Raw genomic sequence first — 12290 nt, forward strand, 5'->3', positions numbered from 1 at the left:
TGGCCGCTGAATTTTGCTTTCGAAACATCTCGTATCATGCTCACGAGGTTCTTTTACATGCCGTAAATCTACGACATGGGACCGCCTAGCCACGATCTGATATCGCCCAGACACAAATCCAAACTATTAACGCTGCCGAAGTTAAAACACTACACCATTTAACTTAAATGGTGTAAATTATGGACGCACAGTTTGTGTGTATAAAATCAATACCAGCTTAACAAAGCAATAAATAATACTTTTAAATATTATTACTTCATACTTGTGCATTATAGATCTTGAGTATGCTTCCTGCAGGGTGCAGATCTTCCCACACCTCAACTCCTGGTACCATGCGAAGAAGGACCTTGTTCTTGGTCCAGTTGTACCCAAACTTCTCATGTCGTTGGTCATTTGGGGACATGCACTTTATGCTCACACCCTCACCCTAAAGGAAGCAAAACAAAGTAAGAAGCACCATAATGCATGTAATCTTAATGCCAATGAGAATAAAATGGGCAATAAATGCAAAAACCAACAGACGTATTAAACCGTAACGGCAGAAACTTAGGAAAGTAATCAGAAGCTAACAGGGATTTACAAAGAAAGCTGTACCCTCTCAACAGTGATGCTCTTTGGAATCACCTCCACCTCCGGCCGAACAAGAACTTCAAGACGGATAGATCTGCACTGCTGCATGTCCCAGTCTACCACCTGACAGGTGTAAACCCCTTCATCGAGATGAGAAGCACGTTCAATACCCAGCAGAGCTGTGTACTTGTCTTCGGAGTCCATCGGCAACAACTTGGTCCACATATTTCTGAAAATCGAAACAACATTCATGTGACTTGTAATAAAACATTTTAAAATAATTTTCACGTAGCGTAAAATCATTTAAATGGGTCGGTCTGAATCACAGCTGACTTCTCACTATAAAGGCTTGGGTTCATTATCAAAATAATTCAAGTGGATTATGTGCTATACAACATCATGTCAATTTTTATCTTAATATATCAGTTTTATGCTGTTAATCATCATTTCACAGGCACTGTATTTTATCATTGCTTCTGAGAGGAGATGCAGGCTAGAGGAGCCAATATCTATTACGATATCAAGTCATCAGTCGGAATCCACCTCTGAGCTCTTCTTATCTTTCTTATCCGTGGCGTAACAGCCCTCTGAGAGCCAAAGCCGACTAGCTGGCTGCTGTCCTCACGTTCACATGCCTAAGCAGAGGTGAACGATCATCCAACCAGATATAAGGTGACGTGCGGTCAGCACGACGAACCCCAGCCATTGACCTCTGAGCTCTTACTTGGCCAATAATGTGTAAAGTTAAACGAAAAAGAATTAAGAGCAGAACGACGCTGTGGCATATCAAATGACTGTTGTGGTCTGACTTTGACACTTGCAGACAGAAACTTTCACATATTGCAGTATCGTGTCCCGACATACTTCAAATTAGTATTATCTCAGTGCATTTCATGAAGTGTATCATTCAGTTTTATCGAGTAACGTGACAAAAAACTTTTACCTGAGAGTTTTATTCTTGTTGACAAATGCTCCATCTTTGTACCAACGGAACGTCATATAGGAAGACCCCTGAGCTATGCATGACAGGATGAACTCATCTCCCTCTTTCACTATCGGAACTTGGTGGTTCACTTTCACGCTCTGAAATACATCAATCACTTGTAATATATTCTACAACCATCTGTCTTACCACACATAAACCACAGATTATATAGATACGCCCTACACTACGTAGATTACTGTCAATTTTCATTCTGAGGATTTAATAATGTAATGACATCCATGAGAATAAGATAAACCACGCAGTCACTTCCCTTAATAAATCAAATAAGGCTTATTAACTCACCTGCAAAAGTAATGTTGGTTCTTGCTTGAATGCTAGGTGAGTTGGTACTAGTGTCAGGTTTCCCAGACGACCTCGTTTTATAAGATTGTTGAGCGCTTCTCGCACTTTGCCGCCATCCCTTTTCCCACCAAAGAAGTGAAACATAACTTCAGCTCCAGGGCTAGAATACAGAGAACTCACTGTAAGCTTAAGAATATTAAAATGCTGTGGTTATGTCTATATGTCATCAGATAAGATGGGAAAACGTTTGGAATTGGAAGGCGGTAGAGAATGAAGCAACTGGCGACAGGTCAGTCAGTGTCAGTGCCAGTATTCCAGAGGTTCCTAACAAACGCCCATTCAGGTTCTAGGTGTAAATATGAGCAACAGTTTGTTTACACCCAAACATGTCATAAAACACAATAAAAGAAATTGGTACGTGTTGGTTATCGGGACACAACACGGGAGAGTCGAATATCTGGCCTTGGATTGGACGGAAAACTGCGCATGCGTATCGTATACCCGTATACTCGGTTGTTCATGTGGCGGCGTACAAATGATAACGGCAATATTTTTAAAACGATTCTAAAATCTATAAGCGAATTTTGGGCTCCGGCGACAGGTTGTAACAACAATTAACAACTCATGCATATCTAAATAAAATATAATAATTTGTCATTTACTGAAATAAAATATAATAACTTTCAAGTATATGTCATTTATCCACACACATTAACCTAACCTAACCTAACCTAACGTATTTTTAAAGCGATGTGTCCCGATAACCCACAAGTACCAATAAATTAAAATGATTCCACTACCATCTTTTGAAGAGGAAACAGCTAAAGTGCTGAGGAAGACTTCCTCTTTTTTGTCCTCCCACACAACAGTTTACAAACATACTTTCTTCAACATCTTCACTGCCATAACAACCTCAGATCTCGTATTTATTTCATCTGACAACTTCCGTATCTCTTGCATCAAGACCGAACGTCACAGCTGAGTGATTTAAGTCTTGGCTGAGAGACAGTTTAAACTCACCGATAATATCCGTGGTTTTACTCGGTCCCCCAGTCAAAATGCCTGGATTGTACCTGAAGTTAGGCTACGACCAATATCCTTTTCGGTTCATTATTGGTCATGAATGATCTAAGAAACTGACAGCGCCGAAAAGTTAACAATAAATAAACAATTTACAACGTCCCCATACCACTAAGTAAGAACCTCTGCACTGTTTTGTGTTATGAACAGCAGCGGTGGGGGCAGGAACAGCATTAACGAGACGAAAGAAAAATGTTCACGGGCGACGATAATTAAGGTGTGTGGCGGGGGGGAAGGGGGAATGGCAGTCAGTGTGTAATGCCGGTCAGGCGCTTTTCTGATGAACGGAATCAGATAGATGCTTCAAGCTGGTGCTGACATCTAGTGCTTCATTCAGGGAAGTGCGAGAGCGAATCCCGCCATTTGCTTCCGGTACAGTTACCGAGATAGTTGCATGTGTCTGTTATGTGCTCCAGTGATATAACACACTTAACGTTATTGAATACTTCTATCTTAACAAATCTGTTAGAATTTGTACGTTCAAATGATTCAGACGTAAAATGCCTATTACTTACAAAGAGAAACATTTTATTCACTCATTATCTTATTTACTTTAGTGAGATCTTGTAGCTCAAATAGTAACCTTCATTACCCCTACGGGTGGGGAAAACCGGTCAAAACTACTTCTTCAGTTATCATTTCCTATAGAATTTTTGTTACGTTCAACGTATTTCATACTGCATACTTCAGAAGTAGGCCCTTCAGACTAAATGCCAGTTTATATAAAGTTTCAAATTTGCGTATACTTTTAGTTTTATCTAGCTTTTCTTTTAAGTGACCGCTACTTACCCATTCTTCCTTAAAATGTAACAACATGAAAATTAACAAGGATGCAATGAAGAATATAATAACGGAAATACACATAAATGATAAACAAAGGTGACAGTAATACAACGAAATTAAGATACGGAAAGTAATGAACAAAAATTAATAAAGTGTAGTTAAACAGTTAGTATTAGAAGGGATTTTGGGCTGTCTTCCGGGTTGTTGCGCCGTGTAGCCTGGCAAAAGTTTACCAGCGATTCAGAGGTACTTGCTCTCTCCATCATCAGGGCGATGGGTAAACCGTTTCAACGCGCGCCACTGACTGACTGACTGACTGACTGACTGACTGACTGACTGACTGACTGACTGACTGACTGACTGACTGACTGACTGACTGACTTACTCATCGCCCTGATGATGGAGGCAGCAAGGACCTCTGAAACGTTCGTAAACTTCTACCAGATTACACGGCGTAACAACCCGGAAGACAGCCCAAAAATATTTGTACTTCGAAATCACTGTACAAATTGAAATCATTTACAATTTTAAATCGTAGCTTCATCAATATCAAAATATTTGCCATATTTTTACAGGACTATCCACTCCATTATTTTTCCCTTTTATGTCAAAACATATGGAACAAAAGGGCAGATATGGTGTGACATTATGACGTATATGATGTCTAAGAGATTGATGATCGTGTTGACGACAAACATGAGACTTTTTTGAAGGGTATGTCCCTTTTCACGTCACCTTTGCGACAAGACATGTTTTATTACAGCGGACAGGATGCCTATTAAATCAAGTAACATTACGTATAACTGGTTCTTTGTACCGTGGTCTGGTGGTCTAAGAGAATGGCGCAGGTTTTCCGATCAAGGCAACACTCCCCCCCCCCCCCTTCCCCTCCATTTTTGCCAGGTAGACAGGGACCAGGACGAAAACGTTACCGGGAAGCACACGCCACAGAAAGACACCGCTTTGCTGTACACTGCTTGAGATTTTCTATCCTAACATTAATATTCCGAAACAAAACAACACAAAAGATTTAATGACCTTTCAAGTAATTGGGGAGGTACTCACGTTATATTCAAGACTTTCAAGTCCTCCAGCTTCGATAAATTAGAACTTCTGAGATATTTTGCGATCTAGAAAGAAGAAAAAGATAAATTATTATGGTTATATTCGAGACACTAATATGTATAACAAAATAGATAATACTTGGAAGATGGCTGTCTTCTGGATTGTTTCGCCATGTAGTCTGGTAGAAGTTTAGCAACGTTTCAGAGGTCCTTGCTGCCTCCTTCATCAACAACCCAAAAGACGCCCATCTTCAAATCGTACTTGATAATATTTTCCGTGTCCGACATTTCAATCCGTAATCTCAAAATGCCGCCACTTAATTGCACAACACAGTTCACAAGTGACAAATTCCCTACATTTTCACAAATATTCCGAGTCTCTGTCAAGCAACGTCTGAAAGCAACACGACGGAGGTTTCCAGTCATGGTCGCCGAGGCAGTAAATTCAACATATGACATGTATAAAACCAGGAACATAAATTCTTGATCCATTTGTGGGATTTGTGTATCTTATTAGATAATACGCTGATTCACTGCAAATACAGACTTTTTTCCGTTTCCTTAAACATAACTTAATTTATTAACTAAGTAGATAGCTACATATCAAAATAATCCGAAAGACCAACTCCGCTAATTAAGCCTATAATTGAGAACGATTCAGAGCCAGTTCCATCCATCTCTCACCCTGGTAACCTATTTCTGTAAGATCCATCCTTACTATCTTCCCACTTCATTCTAATTTTTCAACATCGAAAAATATTTCAATATTTTTTGATAAGATTATTTTTATTCAACGAATTTTACTATGGACCGTTTTCGAGACAAATTATACAAATATATTCTAGTTTAAAGGTGAGAGGATTTATACTGGATCAGTATGGATCGCGGACATTTAGTGCATCAAATTAAAACTCGTCTGACAACTACCATTATTCTATAGCCCAACACCAAATTTCATAGGGGTCTTCAGTAGGTAGGCAAATGTACAGGACAGACAGGCAAAATACTCAGTCTTTAAGCGCGTCGTGCAAACAATGCATAAAAACTGGAACTAGTTCAGATTCTTTTAAACTTTTGCTCTTTGTTCTTCGTATAATAACGGCAGGAAATAATAGGCGTACAGAATTCGATCGCGGAAAATCTCCGAAGAAATTACACCACACTATAATGCTAAAAAAGTATGGCAGGCTTACACAGTGTTTAGTTTTCTGTACTGCGTCGAACAACTCAAAGAACGTCGATGAAATCTTATCGGACAAGAAGCCGTGTCAGTTGACAAAGCACTACGTTTCGGAGACCATCTCCGCCTCCATCATCAGTGGAATGTTCAAGATTTTATCCGTAGCGTAAAAGTATTCATTTAGCGCTTTCTGTGCCTTAAAGTAAAAGAATGAGACTGCTGAAATGGGTATTGAACGGAATGTCTGAAAATTCCTTGGAATATATTTTATGAACTGAAATGGAGACATTTCACTGAAAAAATTGAAGAACCTTGCATTCTTAACATTTATAGCAAGATGTCCTGGAATTAATGGATCAATACCTTATCATAATTCTGAGACAAGTTTACAAATATTACTTTCGGCAATGTTCCAAAAGTGGAAAGGAGCCGACATAAGTTATTCTCTCAGCTATCCTCCAAACTATTTCATCACTGACATTTAAATGAAGTTCCAAACAGACCAACATGACGCAGTAAACATTTCAAATGTTCCTACAGCTATCCGAACCGAACGTCGGGACCGTATGGTTAGCACACCTGCCTGACTCGAATCTGGGCCCGGAGTATGGCTATACTGACAGAGTTCTCGCGATTTTCCTCAGTCCCTCCAGACAACTGCTGGAATAGGACGTGAAATCAGGCCACGACCACTTTCTTTACAATTCATTTTACATTCCATCATTCGACGCTATGTAGTCTGAGCTACTTCCAGCGTCATTTAACCATAAATAACCACATAAACAAATAATCAACAAATAAGATCTTTCCTTATTTTAGACTCTGGGAATAGAAGGCAGACAAAATACGACCAAATCCAATGGTCTAATACTGCGTCCTTATTCGTCAAACGCCACACACTCGGAAGTAAATTAAATAACGAACTGCTAGGGCCATAAAAGAAAAATTGAAGACAGTTTTCAACGTGAGAAGAAAAGGAGACGGGGAAGGTAACAGACCTTGTTAATTCAATTTCACTAACGGGGTGAGGCAGGCAAAGGTGAAATCTGACAAACGCGATTGCGTGTAAAACCGTCTGGAACTTCATTTTCTTAATGTCTTCACTTCTTTTTCTTCGTTTTTCTTTCTTTCAGATTCTCTTAGCCACTTTCCTGCCACTGCATTGAAATGTCGAGTCTATAAGGGTTTCATACTGTTATGTCTTGTAGATGTGGGACAGATATTCGTTTTTCAATTCCCACTTCGAAGATAAGTAAACTGAGGTATTCTAACGGAAAACAGCTATACGTAATAGAATGGGTAGAACACTTAGAATGATCTACGCTGATTGGATCCTCGAATTTCTACACAGAAGACTAGGGCTACACGGATAGAAGTGAGGCGGGCTTCTGGCGCGACAAGAAAACGAGGCAGATCGAATGGGACAGGGAACAGAGGCATTCTATTGGTTCTCTTGGTACCGATCTGTCATCCTATTTCGTAAAGCGTCAGTTTACTTCACCATGCCGCCGTTAAACAGCAAAAGCGCCAAAAATACTGAACTCGGTATGACATACCTACACTAAAATTTGTACAATATTTTTGGTTTAGGGCAACTGTATTTAAGGGGCTAAATTAAATTTTACGTACATATTTTGAGTCACTAAACAAATTTAGTTGAAACTAGACGTAATCAACTCCTGTTAGATGAGTGATTTCCATGCGTATTACTACATTGTAAGATCATTTTTACAAAGACTCACCACTAAACCCTATCTTAAGTCAACCGAATCCACTGTATCACCTAACACTCAAAGACAAATTTTAATATTATACTCCATCTACGTCTAATGCTCCAGACTAGTTCATACGCTTGAGTTAATCTGACCATGATATATATCTCGTCCACTACAGTTGTCATTATACAGTTATGTCTATATTCCATTCTTTATCCCCTAATTCCATTGCTCTAAATTTTATCCTTATTTAGCTCTCATACAAAACATCGATTTCCGTTCTTCCATTCCACTGAAAGGTAAATTTGACGCTCGTATCAGATAAACTGTAAAATTACGGTTTTGTCATCTTTATTATTCAAATTTCTAGATGGGACACTGAAGGATAAGGTATGAACAGAATGGTATAAGCATTTCCGAAATTAATGCGCTCTTAATTTTCTCGTCAATATAATATCATATAATATTAGCATAAGGCTTTCTGATATGGAGAGAAATCAATTGTATTGTTACATATGTCACGACATTGTTATAGGTATTGTCCAAGCTCCCGCGACGCCCTGTCGCGTCGCATAGCGAATGTCTAGTTGACTTAGGCCGGGCGCAAACGGAGCCACTAGTGGTTAAACACGACCACTAGTGGCCGCCACTTGTGGCTAAACACGACCACTAGCGGGATAAACAGTGGTCGGAGGCAGCCACAAGTAGCGAGACACGGCCACTACCGCAGCGAGTGGCCCGGTCGGGCCACTACGAACGCCGTGTCTGCGCTGTCTATTTAAACCATACAAAATACAGACCGCAGCTTGTGGCGGTCACAAGTGGCTGTGGCTAGTGGCTCCGTTTGCGCCCGGCCTTAAAACCCACGACCTCCTGTTTCCGCGTCTGCAAGCATGCAAACGAAACAAATTTTATTTCTCACCTGAAAGGGCCGCATTTGTCTCTTCTTGTTCACGAAAACTGAGTAGCTGTCGACCGCAGTCTATTTTAATACGATTATTTCAACTACGGAATGGAAATACCACAAAACAAAGATTGGCTCATTTAAGGTTCACCAAGTGAATCCGCTGGGTCTACATCATAAAACGGAAATACGAGCGCTGATCTAACTACGCGTCTGAAATATTTGTGGTTATTTCTATACGTACGCGTGACCTGAGGTTCTCGCGGCTGTGCATAAGTTTATGTTTATCTCGGTGTGGACAGTTTCAGCCCTCGAGAGAGAGACTGTATATTCGCCCAACTCTTTGGGAAGTATCCACACGGTGTTACAGCCCAAAAAACCAACATCGAATTCGACACCTACTTTAATATTAGGATTCTGAAAATAGAAGTGATTTGCTGTGTGGAAAATTGTACTTAAAGTTTTTGGATTCTGATGGTGGTAGCGTAAACACATGATAAGTACAGACGAACGGACACTGTTCACAAGACTGTGTAAAAATGTTAGGCCAACTCAAAACCATTCACTTCAGAATGTTTGAAATACGTCACTAACGTAGAATTTCGACATGATCTTATGTAAGCAAGTGTCGTGTCGTGTCTTGTCGTGTGGACCGTTGAAACATATTACATGTGCATGTTTGAAAAAGTACTCTTCCATGTCTGAAATATGCAATCATCGAAGTCACTTGAACCTACAAAAACTCCTCTGGTTTCAGACATAGAAAATGTGTTACAATGAAATATCTCTATCGACTATACCTCAGACCTTGGATTACGTCCACCATAAAATTGAAATAATGAACAAGCCAACTGCCACATACCTATAAAGGATCTTTAAAATAAAAAACTTCAATTATCACAATGGTTTTATGGTAATACACCAATCGAATAGATGAGTAGTAATTACCCTATTATCGTTTGATATTTTATCATATACACAGTGACTACAGGCTTATAACTTGTTTTTCAGGTCGCATATAGGAAAACAATTTGCTCCGAAACAGTGGCCCAAATAATGAATCACTTCTACTCAACGTGCAACATAAAAGTATGGTTCTCTAAGACACTTTAATTATCCTCTTACCGTGGCCCGATTTCTTTTATACGTAAATCGCTATACGTCTGAACGTCACGCGCGCAGTTGCAGGGTCCGACTTACGAGTGCAATGTATTATCAGCTTCTGGGCACATACGGACATGTGTTTTCTGTCAGCAATACAAGTCTCTCTGTACTTAGAGAGATCCTGACACCCTCTTCGACCCATACACCCAGGACATCATACGTGTTTCATACAGGTAACGAACAATATGAACGTGATTTGTACAAATTCCAAGTAGTCAACCAGGAAGTTCACTATTCTGTCTTGAGTCCACCAAAGGACCCACCTCTGAGCAATATGAATACAGTCTAGAATCTCATAACATATTTCATATCAATTTTAATATTATCCTCTAAATTACACATTGTTCTCCCAAATTGTATCTGTGAATAATATTTCATATTCCAGATTTCGTTAATTTATATCCATCAATTTTGTTGGTTTCGTTTTACAGAAACAGAACTGTAGAATCCATGGCATACACTCGAAACATGACATTAAATCAGCCACTACATAATAAATATTTCATGTATGTAACGATGTTTAAATGGAAGACACATCGAATGAAAAAAATGGGTGTGCAAAAATAAAACTAGTCTCCATTTCTGTAAAAAATAATTTCCGTGCATTATTTTCCTATGTTCAGTACATTCTGAGGGAAATGTCTTGTGTGTAGGCTGGTTCTTTGACATTAATTTATTATTTTGTAATACGGCCTAATGAAACTACGTATCTATGAAACGGAGAATTCAGAAGAGCGCCACTCATGAACTTTCCTCAGAAATGAAACAAAAAATAGCAATTGTCTGAGCCAAGAGCACTGCGTGTCAGAAGGAAGTGGAGTCTTAACTCATGAAGAAAGACAAACGGGCGAAGTAGCTGCTGGATAAGCCGAGCTCTGGAATGGAATCTCCGGGCTTCCTGCACGTCCGCTTCGCCTTCCTCACTGCACCACAGCAACGACTTCCCAGTAAAGTGGGTTAAGACAGTGGAATGTCGACATGTGGCAAGTTCCCAAGAGAAACATCTTCTTTAACAAAGTAATGGTTTAAATGACAAGAATTCCTGAACAACCGGACAGGGAATGTGGCTGCAAGTTATTCTCAACAACTTCTAACAACATTATTAGAAAGTGATATTCGAGGTTCTCACGGCAGCGAGTATGAACTACGATGGCCATCGTCTTTTGGTCTGTTCCACTTTGTAGTCTCACAAAGTTTACTCATGCGGAATAGTACCTTCATTACGACAGGCCACAACCACTTCCAGCATCCATTATTACTCATAATTTATAATTATTGTTCTACCATACATCGTGCAAGCTGCTACAGCGCTGAAGCCGTAGGACTGTATTCGGGAGGTACAAAACTTGAATTTCGACCGGGTTAGGACTGCCAGCTACCCGGAGTTTCCCTGTTGCCTCTTCGAGCGAAATGTTGGGGTGGTACTTTCAAATAGGTCACAACCAACCTTCAATCAATCTTAACATTTCATTCAACTTTATAGAGAATGACCCATAAGTCCAGCGCAATATGACAACTATGTTCTCTTATTGTGCAGGGCGGTTATTTGGCAGAAAACGGAAAATACAAAGAAGAGGGATTTACTTTTTCGCTCTTTAATTTTTTACGTAATTTGCCGTGTAACCGAATTGTTTTACGGTCCCCCACTTATGGAACCCTCTGTATATAACGTCTGCAACTGAAAAGTAAAATAAACAATTACTTATACCATATCTTATTCAAAGTAAATAATTTCATGGAGCAAAGTCCTTCAGAAAATTATAATAGCTCGACTGGACAAGCTGTTCCCGACCGAAGATCCACTCCCGTAACAATTCGCAATACGCTAGCTTCCCCCCCCCCCCCCCCAAATTCGAAAATCCCCTTCTCGGCTGTCCGTTTCTGCTATTCAACGCATTTTAGCTACTATTCGTACAAAGAAGTGGTCTTCTCCATACAGAACCTGAGGGCGCGTCATGCTGTGAGGACAAGAAGTCTACTTAACAGCGCTGTCACATGTCAGTTGATACAGTCTGTTAAAATGGCAGTACAAATAAACCTGTAAGGTCAGATCTTCGTAGCAGAATCCAGATGTATCTTGCACCACGCTAATTTATTCGGTCCATGACTAACATTGTTTACACACATCATCGGATATTAATGTCAGTTCACACGAAGGCAATGGCATAATTAGCAACGTTCCATGTTGCCAATCTACGCCAATACACGCCGCCGCTGCTCTTAATAATTTTATGTAACATAAATCGAAATGAGAGTGGCCAAAAGGGGACGAATTTTTTCAATGTGTTAGACCTATTTCACTATACTGAACGATAACACAGCTGATGCCGTAAATTTTAAAGGGATGAGCAACTTTAATTGAATATGTCACGCGGCAAAATCCCAAAGAAGGGTTTAGTGTCTCTGTGATGGTAAGCCCATATTGGCTGAACACAGAGCCATGCATCATGCAACACGGCATCGACTACGATGGGAAGGTTCACACTTATTTTCCGAATGCATTGTTTACGATTTTGACTATCGGACGGGCCTCCATGTTAAT

The 12290-nt window shown here is 39.8% G+C and overlaps 1 protein-coding gene across 4 annotated transcripts in view; it reads right to left on the minus strand.

The window, feature by feature from the left end:
- The window catches only part of LOC110827857 (uncharacterized), a 217794-nt gene that overhangs the window by 24139 nt on the left and 181365 nt on the right, over nucleotides 1–12290 (minus strand). For all 4 annotated transcript variants that reach the window (XM_087351044.1, XM_087351045.1, XM_087351046.1 and 1 more), the window contains 5 exons: nucleotides 4787–4851; nucleotides 1859–2018; nucleotides 1514–1653; nucleotides 595–799; nucleotides 263–427 (listed from right to left, as the gene is read on the minus strand). In XM_087351044.1, coding sequence (XP_087207170.1) covers nucleotides 263–427; nucleotides 595–799; nucleotides 1514–1653; nucleotides 1859–2018; nucleotides 4787–4851 — 735 coding nt within the window. The remainder of the gene's footprint in view (nucleotides 1–262; nucleotides 428–594; nucleotides 800–1513; nucleotides 1654–1858; nucleotides 2019–4786; nucleotides 4852–12290) is intronic.

The sequence above is a fragment of the Zootermopsis nevadensis genome, unplaced genomic scaffold (genome assembly GCF_977971745.1).
Source record: "Zootermopsis nevadensis isolate Lab colony 2312 unplaced genomic scaffold, Znev_1.0 Znev_ptg000018l, whole genome shotgun sequence".
In the NCBI taxonomy this organism is placed as follows: Eukaryota; Metazoa; Arthropoda; class Insecta; order Blattodea; family Termopsidae; genus Zootermopsis; species Zootermopsis nevadensis.